This window comes from Mizuhopecten yessoensis, unplaced genomic scaffold (genome assembly GCF_002113885.1).
Source record: "Mizuhopecten yessoensis strain PY_sf001 unplaced genomic scaffold, ASM211388v2 scaffold7651, whole genome shotgun sequence".
NCBI classification, from domain to species: Eukaryota; Metazoa; Mollusca; class Bivalvia; order Pectinida; family Pectinidae; genus Mizuhopecten; species Mizuhopecten yessoensis.
Window position 1 is genome coordinate 156,533 of NW_018407154.1, and position 16,230 is coordinate 172,762.

At 36.2% G+C, this 16,230-nt stretch overlaps 1 protein-coding gene across 2 annotated transcripts; it reads right to left on the bottom strand.

Annotated features, from left to right (window-relative positions):
- Positions 1-243: 243 nt before the first annotated feature.
- Positions 244-15,688, bottom strand: LOC110454060. 2 transcript variants are annotated; one of them, XM_021503398.1, is made up of 13 exons: positions 15,484-15,688; positions 13,835-13,861; positions 11,134-11,493; positions 9,603-9,814; positions 8,426-8,587; positions 7,639-7,786; positions 6,570-6,727; positions 5,644-5,795; positions 4,442-4,566; positions 3,266-3,343; positions 2,327-2,392; positions 1,598-1,639; positions 244-639 (listed from the first exon to the last, which is right to left on the bottom strand). In XM_021503398.1, exons 1-13 carry the CDS (start codon positions 15,506-15,508, stop codon positions 494-496), a joined length of 1,701 nt encoding a protein of 566 aa, XP_021359073.1. In that variant the 5' UTR covers positions 15,509-15,688; the 3' UTR covers positions 244-493. The 2 variants fall into 2 exon arrangements, with proteins under 2 accessions (XP_021359073.1, XP_021359072.1); XM_021503397.1 differs by lacking the exon at positions 244-639 and having other exon boundaries at positions 1,202-1,639; positions 15,484-15,685.
- Between the last annotated feature and the right edge of the window lie 542 nt (positions 15,689-16,230).

The window sequence follows — 16,230 nt, forward strand, 5'->3', positions numbered from 1 at the left end:
CCGCCACGGCTGCCATTTTGAAAAACTATTTCAAACTAAGTCAAGTTCTGCTGGCCCGGTTGAACTGAAACTTTGAAGGAATGATCGACTCATGGTCCTGACCAAGTGTTGTTATTTTTCGGGTCGATCAGAAATTCAATATGGCCGCCACGGCCGCCATTTTGAAAAACTATTTCAAACTTAGTCAAGTTCAGAATGTCATTAAGCGCGTTGATCAAGGATAACGAAATAACTGCAGATATTGTAATAACGAATGAATAATTTATTACTTAAACCATTTATGTTCAGAAGTGTCTACGAACCCTTGCTTTACTTGTAAATTTCACATTAAATTTCTGTAAATAACATTGTCGTCTCCTAACACCCAATTAGTTCGACTTGCTCCAATAAACCATGAACATCAGTTGAATGATTTTATTTCTTTTATGAACATAAAGTAGTTGAGTTGATATTCGATCCAAAACGTACAGGATCCTGACCAATATGGCGGCATTTATGGTCCTATACACGTGCCCGAACGAGCTACGCATGCTTTGCTGTTGAAATCGAAGATCAGATTTGCTGGACAGGGCCTGACAAAATCACCGCTTGGTGCGCATGTTAAGTAGTAGTGACATCCGGTGCAGGACTGGTAGTCGCCTAATTGACCTATTGATATCCGTCTTCGTCCGTCGTCGTCCGTTAACATTTTACATTTTCAACTTAAGCTGGAATACTGGCAAAGGGATTTCATAACTATTTCATGGAAAGGTTACTGACATCTCCCTGACCAAGTGTTGTTATTTTTCGGATCGATCAGAAATCCATTATGGCCGTCATGTCCGCCATTTTGAAAAACTATTTTAAAATTAATGTCAAGTTCTGCTAGGCCGATTGAACTGAAACTTGGTAGGAATGATCGGCTCATGGTCCTGACAAAGTGTTGTTATTTTTCGGGTCGATCAGAAATCCAATATGGCCGCCACGGCTGCCATTTTGAAAAACTATTTCAAACTAAGTCAAGTTCTGCTGGCCCGGTTGAACTGAAACTTTGAAGGAATGATCGACTCATGGTCCTGACCAAGTGTTGTTATTTTTCGGGTCGATCAGAAATTCAATATGGCCGCCACGGCCGCCATTTTGAAAAACTATTTCAAACTTAGTCAAGTTCAGAATGTCATTAAGCGCGTTGATCAAGGATAACGAAATAACTGCAGATATTGTAATAACGAATGAATAATTTATTACTTAAACCATTTATGTTCAGAAGTGTCTACGAACCCTTGCTTTACTTGTAAATTTCACATTAAATTTCTGTAAATAACATTGTCGTCTCCTAACACCCAATTAGTTCGACTTGCTCCAATAAACCATGAACATCAGTTGAATGATTTTATTTCTTTTATGAACATAAAGTAGTTGAGTTGATATTCGATCCAAAACGTACAGGATCCTGACCAATATGGCGGCATTTATGGTCCTATACACGTGCCCGAACGAGCTACGCATGCTTTGCTGTTGAAATCGAAGATCAGATTTGCTGGACAGGGCCTGACAAAATCACCGCTTGGTGCGCATGTTAAGTAGTAGTGACATCCGGTGCAGGACTGGTAGTCGCCTAATTGCAGGTTACGACAGTCTGACGCTTTATGACAACCTCCTGAAACATTTAGAGAAATAAGGATAGTTTTTACAAAAGAAGTATAGAGACTATGTTAAGTAATCCACGTAATCGCAACTACTGTTTGATCCGTTGTCCGTTAAGTGTGACATGATTGAAACCTATGCTAGGTTCGGAGAAGGAATTGGCCTGCTTTATCCCATTTCATGTCATGTAAGGCAGCGAATATGTAAGCCCTGTAGAATTGGGTTTTTTGAAGTGCCCTCTGCCTAATTTGGGGAACTTTCCTAACAATGTGTCTGTTTCCTAATGCCTAACATGACAAAAAAATACTTTTGTGTTGAAAGTTTGCTTAGGTGATATGAAGGCAATGGTTTCTGTCCCCAGTCCAGGACATAACAAAGTCCTTTAAAATGGTAGTTGCTATTTTCTGCTAAGGTTCAACATTTAGGGTTCAGTTCACACGTTGTCAGTACAATGAGTCCGGGCGGAATGCTGTGTTTGGTACCCTTCGGTAGTTCATTATGAAATGTCAGTGGTAAATGAGTTATTTATAATCATATATTACTCAGAATTTGAAACAATCGAAAAGTAATTATTCATTATATTTGTATACCCCTTACAAAATTCGACATTTGCATACACATGCTAGTATGTCGATTTTCTCTTAATTGAACCCCGACTCGGGGCTTGTCTGACTAACAAGACTTTTGCAAAGAAACCTACTTGTGAAGGTACTTTGGCCGATCGTCTGGGCGCTGCCTCCAATTGGAATAGGAATGCCGGAATGTACTGAAAATAAAAAAAAAACAAAAAAATGTCGTTGGGTATCTTACATAGAAAACATCATGATGCTGATAATGTGTGGACTTCGTTCTAACAAATAAGAACTCTTTTGAACATCGGCTATTGCTTTATCTTTACCTATTCATGAGAAACTATAGTGATACAGATACGATACGGTTTTCACACAATTTTTCTTTTCTCTACAGAAAACCGTTCAATAGTCTTAAACTAAAACAATTTGACGAATATTAAAGTCGATTCTGTATTTCAGTTTATCCTTATACACCTTAAAAAAATGCAAATAAGGTATCGATAATTGAAAAGTGCATTTAAAAAAAGCGAAAAAAGGGTCTGACACAAATGTACATTTTATTACTTTCTACATGACGGTAACCTATTGTTGTCTTTAGAGATAGTTTCCTGAAGATAATATCAAGGGAGTATTTCTACCTGAAAACCGATACCTGGTCGATAGTTGAATAATTAATAAGGTTTAATCTTCGTCAACACTATTGTTTTGGTTTGGTGACACGAGGCTCGACACATTTTACACAATGAAAAAGATGACATGAAAAGGAATATTTTAAGCCTTCATGTAAGCTGATAGATATTGTAATGACAAAACTTTTTTTTCTGTGTTGATTAGCCTTTAAGCATGTCATTATAATGATATGATTAATTTGATGACAAGTATTATGGATGAGATTGCTATTGTTAAAAAAATGTATAATTACTTTCATTTAAGATCTTCATCAATAGTAGCAATAGGCTGGATATTTCACGTATAAATATTGTAGAGACAGTATTGATATCTAATCAAGCCCGAGAAAATTTCAGAAAGACGATAAGTATGATTGTTCAGCTGTTGTAAAAACCTACTTGTTGAAGGAACCTGAGTTGATGGCGTGGTCGGTATAACAACCGCAGGAGTAAAGTTATTGACGGGTGCATTCCAATCTGAAATCAATATATATATATTATAAGTCTTATGTATACATTTCATCGATTAATTTTTATGTCGTGAATTCGTATTCAAAGTTAGGATAAAAAGATATAATACGAAGGGGTGAAGTTGTGCTAGATAATATGAATCAATGTATATAGACCATGTAGGAAGCCGACTAATCTTAATTATCTGTTATCATAATATTTAGAAAGACCTACCCTACTTATTTGTCGAGGATGTTACCACTAATAAGGCTTACGACTTCAATTATTACGTCTGTCTTTTGATGTTATTGGCATTTCGATAGTGGTTGTAACCGGAATAATAAAACACTACTACTAACATATTTAGACATGCGATATTTTAAGATAAGGTTAAACCTCATAAAACCATTCAAAATCATTGAATCAAGTCACACTAAACTTATTGCCGTGGTTGATTAAAACATTTAAGGACAGAGATCATTTCTGGTATCAGGATTATGAATCTGCTTCAGACATATGTCCAAATTTCTTAATTGTACAGAACTTACATTTCTCCATAATTTGTATTATTACACGTTTTAGCTTTTCAATGTGGTTTCATTTGAAAGTGCATTTCAATATTACATGTATATTAAAAACTAGGCTAGAAAAGAGATATAAATTGATCTTTAAAATTCCGCCGAAATTTGTGACACAATACAAAGTTTAGCAGTTCATTGTGTATTCATGTAAAATCACATTTTGATTGAACATTATAAATTAGGTAATATCCAAAGTGAGACAAGGCTTCAATGCAAAGTCATCTTGGGATCTTGGCCCGTATTCAGGAAACCGTTCTTATGCGCAAGCCTGCTTTCAGTGCTGAAACCGACCTTCTTGTACATAATAACCAGCTTAGATCATGTAACAAGGTCACAAAGTCAAGTGTGAACATTGACGACAGTTAAAAGCTTTAAACATTTCAAATTTGCTTACATATCATTGACAAAATGTGATATTTTTATTAACGTATCACCGGCACAAGAAATTGAGATTGTGCACAGAATCTGTGTTGAGAAGAACGATTTCATGAATACAGGCACAAGAGCCCTAAAAGCCCTTTATTCTGTATGACTAAAGACTTACATTTTTTCTTCTCACACACGTAGTTAATTGGATTGTTACAATTGATGTCGTTAAGACCGGAATTCACGAGCTCTCCGCAGTGTTCGATAGTCAAGTAGTTATCTGGCATGTTTGGTAACCATGGACTGTCATTTTACAACGCAAAAATAAACAGATATAAATATTCTAATGACATATTTGATATTACAAAAATCTAATTTCCCGTAACACGAACGTGACACACACCCATAGGTGATTGCACGTTTACAATTTGGTAACCAAATTGTCCAAGCTACTACTAAAACATAGTAAAGCCCTTGATACGAATTTAAAGAAATTTAGAGGAACACTGGACAATTCAAGTGCAATAGTCTGTAAAGTGTGCAAATATTGATCCATGCATCCTTCTATTCTGTAAGCTATATGTCATTGATAAAACTGATATTGAATCCTTTCACAAGAAGAAATACAAAACCAAAAGTATTATTTAATATTTCAAATAGAAAAAAACATTTAAACGAATTAAATAGAACCGTTCATTGTAAAAGATTTTCTGATATTTCTGTAAATATTTATATTTAGAATCCCTGTCCCAATGTACTGTATTTATTTCCTAATCACAGTATATAACACTAACAAAGTTGGGCCACTACACTTCTGTTGACGTAGTAGCTCAGTCGTTTAGAATACGAAGAGGAAGTTCAGGGTTCGAATCCCGGTCTAGCCCCGCTATATGTTTACATTCAGAACACTGTAGAATACATTTTCTTTTTTTCATCTTTGTTATTTCTCAAAAATGTCCAAAACAGTATGGTTTTCATTCCTGAAATGAGTTGGCAAAACTATACTCATGCCAGAAAACGCAGTTTTCGAAACTGAGGTACAGATTTTGCAGTGGTTCGGGAATCCTTAACCAATTATTTACCTATCATCTCATACACAATACATCTCCAGCACACACGCAGGCATACACACATAGGGAGGTATTAGCCAGGTGGCATAGGACTAGTAGTTAGCGCCTGATAAGGCAGCTCCTGCGAATTCCTCAAATTGTATGGATTAATGTATTTGCTAATTGTATTGATTGTAAAAAAACAAGTGTATATCTGTTTACATGTACTCTAAAGCGCTTTAGATTGGCTTAGATTAGCTAGATAGGGCGCCATATCAAATGCTGTATATTATAATTATATTAATTGAACGTAAACCCTGGCTTTACTCACACAATGTTAGTGTCGTGGGGAGTCCCATCTATCCACTTGTAATCGATGGTGTCCCTCCGCGGTCTGTTGCTAAGACCGACCCACACTTGGAAGAGTTGGTTGTTAGGAAACTTCGTGTTTTTGACGACATTCAACTGCTGAATGACCCAGTTCTGCAAAAAAATAAAAATGTAATCAACCCATACTTTGTGCTGAAACACCTCACTTCCCAATCCTGAAAATAACCTGCATGATTTCACCAATGGACATTTGACAAAGTCTATGGTGCAGTAAAAAAATGTTTACTTTGTTTGGCTCTCTGCATCGAAACAACTAATTTTTTAACAGGTGCTTCTTTCAATTTCCTTATTTTGAAAACAATGAAGTCGATCTGCTGGTAGACAGACAGTCCCTAAGGTTGTGGCTAGAAACAATTTTGGCACAGTTTACATTTAACCAATTATTAATTATCTAGTGTATATAAAGTTATTTTGTAATGTTAGTTATGTATGTACTTTTCCCCTTACTTTGTATATCTAAATAACTTCGACAATCCTTGATCGATTTTAAATATTTGACTTCTTGTATCATTGACAAGTCTTAAGTGGACAAAAACCGTTTATTGTGTTCTAAAAAATGTTAACTTTGTTTGGTTTTCTCCGTCGACACAATGAAGTGATTAAATAATATTTCTTCGTTTTGAAATGTGGGTGGTCCGGTGGTGCAGTGGATAGCGCACTTGCCTTTGGGGTCACCTGCCCGACCACGTGGGTTTTCTCCGGGTACTCCGGTTTCCTCCCACACTAAGACCCCCCACGCACTAACATCCGGGCCAACAAGAGTGATTAATATAAGTTGTAATAACTTGTTTCATAACTGTTGTTAAAAAAACAAATTTATATATAAATGAAATGACAGCCAAATTGTGAATACGACAGCACACTTGCCCTTTCCGCGACGGTGTCGATCTGAACAAGGTCACCCTGCTCGAGTCTGCAGGCCTGTCTAGCGTCGTCGTATCCCTTTGTCTTGTTTATGGTGATTAGATAACACTCATTACTGCCTGGCCTCTCCAGCCATCCTGCCGGGCACTGCCCATATGGACCTTCAAGCAAGTAAGCATAATGTTTACAACATAACACGTATACAGTGATATATGTTGATTTTGTGTGTATCTCATTTCGATTAATTAAACTATATATACAAAATGAAGTATTTGTATCGCCGCCGTGCTAAATTTTGTTCACTGACTAAATTCCGACGGTACGTATTAAAATTTTGGTATCGGAAAGATCCATCCGTCTGTCTATTTATTTTAATTTTTTCAGAGATGATCATTTATCAATCAAGCATGACTGGATCCTGATATAACCTCGTCAGTATTTCAACTATTATTGAGTGTAAAGTTGTGTATGAACTTGAACGAAATCCGCCAAACATCAGTAGCACAAAATTATTGTTTTTCATTTGTTCAAGTATTTTTCTGGAATAATGGCAAAGGGAGGCAATCCATATACGATTAAACTATGTTTCTTTATCGTTAATATAGAAAAGAAATATGTGCAAAGAGACGCAACCCGTATACAGTTACACTTTTCTGTTAAGGTCTGAAAGTTCGTATGTACAGACAAGTATACTTTATATTTTAACATATGGAAGACATAGGTTTACTGCAAAATTTTAGTGAATTATTGATATCTTTCTTTTTGATTGATTGTACTGATACAACAATACATCAACTTAATTCTAAATATGTCGCTATGTTATGCATTGGTTTTATGTTAAATTGCAAAAATGCAGTGAATTCTTAATACTTTTCAACGTAATTGATCATTTTGATTCTATGTTAAATTACCTATGGCGAACAAATATGTTTCCGCCCATGCGGTACTCCTGTCAGAAGAATGTCGTTTAGTCATTTAGATTTATTTATTAGATACTAACCTGCTACAACCACATAGCTAAACTATAATCAATGTACTAACCAAATAGCTAGACTATACTCCATGTACTCACTAGCATCAGTAGGACAGCCAATAGCGTCCCACCTCAGAGAAATGTGCTTGTCCCACTTGACCGGATATAAGCGGATGTACTTGGCGATTACCGGACAAGGCAACATGTTTGTGACTGGAGTATCCTGGTCAGTGTTTCCTGGGAAAATCTAAAAATAAAAAAAACTCAAAGAACTCTCATATGAATGGCTTTATAAACACCATGACGAGACGGTTTCTTGTTTTAAGTTTCCAAATGTGCCCTTGCTTTATGGCAGCATACACATTTGAACAGCTAACAGTATAAATTCAACAACATTCAAACCAGTAAGGTTTCAAGTACTCGTTTGATTTCCTGCCCTGTAGGTACGGAGAAAGAAGTCCAACTACATGTAATGTTAATAAAGGACTTGTATAGAGCCTTCTGCTTAGAGGACGCTGAAGAAACCGAAATTATCTGCTGCCCCCATTGCAACACTAAGGTACTGTAGCTTATCTCAAATCCCTAAACGTTGTTTTCACGCAAGGATATTAAACCCATATCAAACAAATCATTAGATTGTCATCGCTTTCCATTGCCTAAATGTATACCTACCTGTAATATTAAGTCAATGTGTTTGTGATAAAAACAAATGCGGGAAGGAGTTACATCGGCAATTTACAAAATCGTAACACTACCCTAGGCAAATACATTATAAAAAAACACATGTTAGCAAATATATTTAAACTGATTGGTGTTTTTTTTAAAGTGAATTGTATATTGATACTTGAATGGATTTTTTTTAAATTCATACTTAACTATGACGTACCATATCATTTGGGCCATTTTTCACCATCACCCAGGTGGTACCGTCGACACTGTAGCCGACTCTATAACTGGAGACCTTCTGACTGCAGCAGTTATCTTTGGGGTTAACATTCTGTCCCTGGGTGACCATTCCCCGGACCGTCGACACTTTCGCCAATTCTGCCTGGAAAGTTAGGTATATCATGGTTCAGTAGTGGATTATTTATCAATTATGGTTGTATGGACCGAACATATTGTTATTGACCGAGACGAAGTTCAGGTCAATGTTAATTTCTCAGTTCCATACAATCACATATTCATTCGTTGCGGTGAATATCACTTTCGTAGTGTCCATATAAACACATATTCACCGAAATAAAAATCTTCATTTCTTAGAATAAATACTAAATAATGTCTTAATCATTCAACAACTAGATGGCACATATGAAATTATACTGAGGAAAGTACTGCATTGGGAAGAGAGCATTGTGACGTGATAATTTAAAGGGCGTTGTAAGTGAATATTTCCCTACCATTTCCAAAAATAGTTGTACCAAGTCAATATCACAAATGACCGACCTCCACGTGAGTATGATCCAACGAATAAGTATGTAGGAAAATATGTTTTATCTAATGTAACGAAATCATCCATTTGTTTTGTTTTTTGTATAACAAATATGTTTAACGTATAACATTGCATGTCTTAAATCTCTTTTCGAAAACATAACTGTCCCACAATAACATAACTGTCCCGCAATTTTAGGCTATCTGAAATTTGTTGGTCTTTTTAATAAAATTTGAGTCATCATAGCCACTTTCAATATTCAAATTGATGTTTGTCTTTTACCCTGTAAGTTAGTTTGATGTTTGTATTTTGCATTTGTTTTTATCGACCAGGCCCTAATGACCTATCCTGTGTTGATGGGCCGTTAAGCTTTAAAAATAATAATAATAATAAATTTTCTTTTTGGGTAATGGCAACAACTGATTCAGCTGTTGTTAATATGATGTGACCAGGCATTCGGCATAGTATTTCAGTGAGATAGCACTATAAAGTTGGCATCAGAAACACCAACATACCCTTCATCCGGCACACGTACACACCTGCGCGCATACACAGAAAGCATGGAGGTAAGTCATGATATGACCTCAACTGTTGACGGGACGTTTAATTTTAAAACAAACCAAACCAAACCTACCTGTATATACTGATTCTTGTCATTCACTCCAGCGCTCCATGCGCCTCTCAAATACGTCCCATTTGCGTAATCCACTGCAGTAGTAAAGAGGCGAGACCGATGTGGTTTGTGGTCATCGTTAGTTTTATTTGACCACGTTGAGGAAGCGGTCAGTTTGTTGTCGGGGATTCCTCTCATTCCAGACACCAGGTATTCGTGACACACTTGAGGGGCTGCAACACATTCAACGTATTATTCCTGTCGTAGTGATACCCAACAGAATGTTCCTGACACACCTATGGGCTGTATTGACATTCAACAGTATATTCCTGACACATCCAGGACGTTCAGTAACATTAAAAAACATTCTGACAAATAAGGGTTGTTGCAAACACATTTAACTGAAAAATTAAACAAATACATTGAACGAGTTGTAAGGACATGTAACAGAATATCCCTGACAAATTAGAAGTATTGCAACACTGAATATTTGGAGAACAATTTAGGGTTGCAACGACATTCAACGGGACAATCAACACAATGAGAAAATACAGAGAGGTAGATATAAGATTATGATGATTCGGAGAAAGAATATGCTTTATTCATCTCAGCGCATGTTATCATAAGAGACGACAACTGCCCCCTGCAAGACTGGGAGATTTCCTCTTTGCTTTTACTAAGAGAATATTGAAGAGACGAAACTTGATCTGCTGCCTCAAATGCATCCCTTGATATCCTTATTTTATATTAACTTCTCTACTCTTTTTTGGCGGTGTTTCCATAGGCACCTGTGTTATATAATCAGAACGTTGTGAGGACATTAAACCCAGAAAAATAAGCTAAGTAGATACTGGACAGTTCATATACATCACTAAGAATTGACAAGTCCTCTGAACATAGAAGACCAAGTATATCAGTCAAGAGTGATATGTGGAGGCTGGTCGGGTGGTGCAGTGAATAACGCAGTTGCCTTTCACCAAGGCGGCCGGGGTTCGATTCCCTGATCAAACGTGAAAAGGTATGAAGTCATCTGCTCGACCACGTTGGTTTGTTCTGAGTGCGCCGATTCCCCCGATGTTAAGACCCGCGCGCGCGCTTACATCGAGGCCAACAAGAGTGGTTAATATACGTGGAAATAACTTGTTTCATAATTGTTATAAAATAAATAAAAGGTATTTACTGGTTTGTATTCAGCCTTATATTAAAGTTTGTATTGATTTGTTCTAATCAGTGTTATATTTCTGGGAACCATTGGTCTACTGTTGGATTAAAGATGTAAGTGTTATATCAAGCGTATTTTGACCAATTGTTGTTACGAAGACGAGTTAAGATATTGGTGCTGTATATGATACTGTTATAATGAGGATTTCTGCACAAATCTTAGAAATACTTTCAAGGTATTTCTAATCTATAATTTGCATGCTTACCAGTCATGTCTTATTTAAATGTATTTTATATGGCAGTCGTTAATATTCGTATCAGCAAGTTCACATTTTCACTATTCGATTAAACCTATTTGATAGAAACAGTACTTTGGGTTGTTTGCACTTACCCCCTTGTGGCGTCGTTGTCTGTTGGGTTACCGGGGCAACCGTTGTGGTAGTCGTAGTTGTAGTGGTAGATGTTGTGGGGATTGGATCACAGTCGTACTGAAGGTCAAGGTATTTGGAGACCCCCGGGCACGGATTTTCACCAATCACATTGCTGTCTGCGGTCAGCTGACAAGCATTTAGTCCATTACATTTGTTGGCAAGGTAACCGGTAGTTCGCCCGGAAGAGTAACAGTTCGTTGTTGGATCGTTGCTGCATACGATCTTTGATGTCCGACCAAAGTTCACACTCCGAATTTTCAATGCATAACCATTTAAACACGAGATAGAATCCGTTGAATGCTCACAAATAAACTTATTCACTGGAAAAAAGAAATCAATAGAAACTTAAATTGAACTAAAATAGTAACGAATATATGAATATTATAATTATATGATCTAAAAACAAAATTTCCAAACCGCATAAAAATCGTTCAGCCTTATACCGATACATTGACGTGTAAAGCGTACGATTTTCACCTGTCCATCTATGACTAATTAGCACAATTGTAACTTCTGGTAAATGGGACACTCTCGGCTGTGACGTCACAAGTTCAAAGGGTGTAGAAGCCACCATGGAAGGAACGGGCGAGAGCGAGAACATCCATGAAGCGTCAGTGTACGAATTTACATAGGTTTGAGGAATCTAAAAATGAAACTAAATGTAGATGGCAACCAACCATATCATATTTGTCAGAACTTTCAGAGAGTGGGTTTCATGGAAACCAAACTGACGACTCTGATGTGGGTACCTGGGAACTAATGAGAAAGTTGCTGAATAAACGAATTTGAGGGAAATTAAACGACAATACTTTCTATGTTGCTGATCAACTTTTTTAATTGTGTATTTTAACTGGAAAGCTAGTTTGCAATCACTTGCTTTACCCTTCATTGAGAACTTATTCCATCTTGGCATCGTCGTTGAACGGCGCCATGTATTGACCGGTTTCTGTGCCGGATTCTTGCGATCTGAAAGCTGTTGGTGTTTGTCTTTTTAATCAAATATTAAAATTGACGTTTGTCTTTTACCGTTAAGTTTGTTTGTTTTTATTTTGCATTTGTTTTGTCGACCATATGTTGGTCTTAATGACCTATCCTTTATTGATGGACCGTTAAGTATTGATAATAATAATAATCATTCGAGGTACACTGTAATGAAATGAACTCTAAATCGCTCCTTCGCATATATTTTTTACCATTGTCACCTCGTGGTGTATAACACGAACATATCGCAGCCTCCCAAAATACACACACATACACTACACGCATGCGTCTTGCACACAGGGGAGGCCGTCCTTAAATGACCTTAGCTGTTAATAGGATTTGTTTGTTTGATTTTGTTTAACGTCCTATTAACAGCTAAGGTCATTTAAGGACGGCCTCCCCTGTGTGCAAGATGCATGCGTGTAGTGTATGTGTGTGTATTTTGGGAGGCTGCGATATGTTCGTGTTTGTCTTCTTGTAATAGCGCGGAACTGATGCCGACTTTATAGTGCTACCTCACTGAAACATACTGCCGAAGACACCCAGCAGGACGCCTCACCCGGTCACATTATACTGACAACGGGCGAACCAGTCGTCCCACTCCTTATTTGCTGAGCGTTAAGCAGGAGTAGAAACTGCCATTTTTAAAGACTTTGGTATGTCTCGGCCAGGGGACAGAACCCAAAGCCTTCCTCACAGGGGCGAACGCTCATCAAATGGCCAAAAGTGAGTTAATAGGACGTTAAGCAAAATCAAACAAACAAACAAACAAACAAACAAAGTTACACAGTATCAACTCACGCCAATGATATTTATATACTGTACGTCACAAAGAATTACATTGATAAAATCATGCAAATACAATATTTGAGTAGAATTATTGATAATTTAATTTAGTTTGTGAATTAATATTATAAACGTAATAATAATTTTAAAAAATGTATATACTTAAACACTTTTTTTTATTTACTTAAGCCGCCTGTTAACTGTCTTCTTCAGTAGCAGTAGCAACCTTATATTACCGTGATCTCTACAGATTAAGGGTAATACAAATTTTGTTTTTATTGTATTGTTTTCGATGTTAAGGTTATATAAAATGAATTAATACAAAAATGAAATGTCATAATATTTCGAATGATATAATGAAAACAATGGATACTATCTGAAACTTCGCTAAGACTTATTTCGCACTTCATTATATTCGTCAAGGACATTTTGCCCGTTACATCGTGTATGTGTAGTATGTTCCGCACTTATACTGTTTACCGGGAAAACCCAGTCAAACTTTCGCTCTTCACCCATAAGATCAACTTTCGTCCTGTGTTGATTTCGCCCCTAAGGTTAAATCACTATGGTTGTTAAGCTGTTTACTTTTATTAGCTGTATTGATAAATTCGCCCTGATTACATTGGGCGAAAATGACGAAATTTAAACTGCGGCAAAAATATCCCGGTATTCGGTATTGTCCGTCATGATAATTTCGATCTGATTACAGCAATGCGAAAAGGAGAACGTTAAAATTTGGGAAAATATACCGATAAACGACATCAAATTACTTGATGCAATGTTTATAATTTGGCATATACAAATTAAGTTTATGAGTTTCAAGTATGTATACGTACTTCTTTGTAATTTCTTCCAAAGTTAAATATGATATCACATGAATCATTGTATACTTACACGAGAAAACCACGCCTGGGAAAAATACTGTAAACAGAAACAGAAACAAACGTTAATAAAATAAACATTACATGAAATTTTACATAGAATAACATTTTTCTAATATTTAAAATGTAAATGTTAATTATCCCCACTCTACGTAAAAAGATGAATCATGTCGTAAATGTGCAATTTACTCAATAGTAATGGAATGTCCATCAAGATTTTCTTTTTAGATACTATTATTCAGAAGTGATGTTTTTTTCTTATGCTGTTGCTGGGACGTTAAACAATACTAAACCAAACCAAGAACAACTTTGGTTTAAAACATTGAACGTAACATACACACACACACATGTTGTTGGCACCTTTAAAATTTGGCAATAGCTACAGTAAACCAAACAATGAAAAACACTGCATCATACATCTTTATCGGCCTTCTAGGACTCATCGGTAATGCTAGGGGCCAAATTGTTCGAGGTACAGAGGGACAGGTGCGTAAAACACATTATGAATTAAAACATTTACAGGCGTACTGGTTAGATACAAATCAAATAATCTGTAAAGTGTGTATATTAAAACTACATTTCAGATTCCAAGCAATAAAACTACCAAATGGATGATATATAATGCTCTTATTTTTCTTTACATTTCTTCTCGTAATAGCATACAAGCACTTCCAAAAGTAATGTAGATTATTTCGGGTAAATGTACATTTGCATTTAAGACGGTTAAAGAAGAATTTAAGGAATGCATTGTTATTTCACAAAATGACTCAATGTGTAGATTACAAAGTATTAAAATTGTATGGAAGAAAGGTACAAAACGTCAAAAAAATCTTTGTAATTGTTTATCATTATTGTTCTGTTCGGTGCACTTACCGAATACAAGAAACATATTTATGCATCTTGGTAATCAAAAGAATTAAGTTATTTCTTTTTGTAAAGTTTCACAAATGACTGCACAAAAAGGAAAATACACAGCCCAAAAAAATAACCCTAATTATATTAGGCGAAAATGACGAAATTTAAACTGCGGCGAAAAATGTCTCGGTATTCAGTATCGGCCGTCATGATCATTTCGATCTGATTACAGAAATGCAAGAAGGAGAACGTTAAAATGGGAAAAAATATATCGATAAACGGTATCAAATTACTTGATGCAATGTTTATAATTTGGCATATACAAATAAAGTTTTATGAGTTTCAAGAATGTATATGTACTACTTTGTAATTTCTGCCAAAGTTAAATCTGCTATCAGATGAACATTTCAGACTCCAAGCAATACAACCACCAAATGGATGATATATAATGCTCTTATTATTCTGTACATTTCTTCTCGTAATAACAGACAAGCACCTTCAAAATTAATGTAGATTATTTCGGGTAATTGTACATTTGCATTTAAGACGGTTTAGTTCAAAACGTCAAAAAATCTTTGTAATTGTTTATCATTATTGTTCTGTTTGGTGCACTTACCGAATACAAGAAACGTATTTATGCATCTTGGTAATCAAACGAATTAAAGTTATTCCTTTTTGTAAAGTCTCCCAAATGACTGCACGAAAAAAGAATGCACAGCCCCAAATAATAATCATTGGTGTTGGTTATCGCTATTATTCTTTTCGGCGCAAAGCTTAAGGCGTTAAATACATGATACGTGTACTTACCGAATGCAAAAAAATATTTATGCATCTTGGTAAAAAAGAGTAAAGTTAAAGTTCCACAAGTGACTGCACAAGAGAAATTACACAGCCCAACGGTTCCAGTTGTTTTTGTAGGAAATGTCACTGCCGTCAATGGCGACGTTGCGGTTATGTCTACAACCGTCTAGTATATGGTCTGTTGGAGATCCCCGAGGTCTATATATCGGAGTTTGGTTCCACACCCAGTTGTCCTACTGTTAAAGATACCAGTTAATGGTTATTTCTTGCATTCCATCCCAGTATGTGATGTCACGATTGCTGGCTAAACAATAGTGTTGTTTCCACTTTCGGCCTTTTCGTAATTGAGGCCTGAAAAGGGGTAATATCCAGATAAGTGAGGTCCATTGGGGGAACAAATTTCAAATTGGTAAACTAAGATTTCTTTTAAATTATACAATTAAATCTATATTTTCATTACATTTAATAACTAATTTGTGTGTGCATGTTATTGATAATTAAATCAATTTCGTCTTAATTTTTGTCAGGTTGAAGGGGTAAGATCGTTTGTACTTAACACTGGGGTACCCGGTTGTGTTGTTATCGGTAAGAGGCCGTACCTCAACAGGGGTCGAACCGACTATTGGTCTGTTTACAAAACATCCCATTTGTGATGAACTCCAGCCCTATATTTGGGGATTATCATGAGTGGACACGGAGCGGTTGGTCAGATAAGGCGGCAAGTACACTCGCTCTTCACTAACGGGGCGGGGA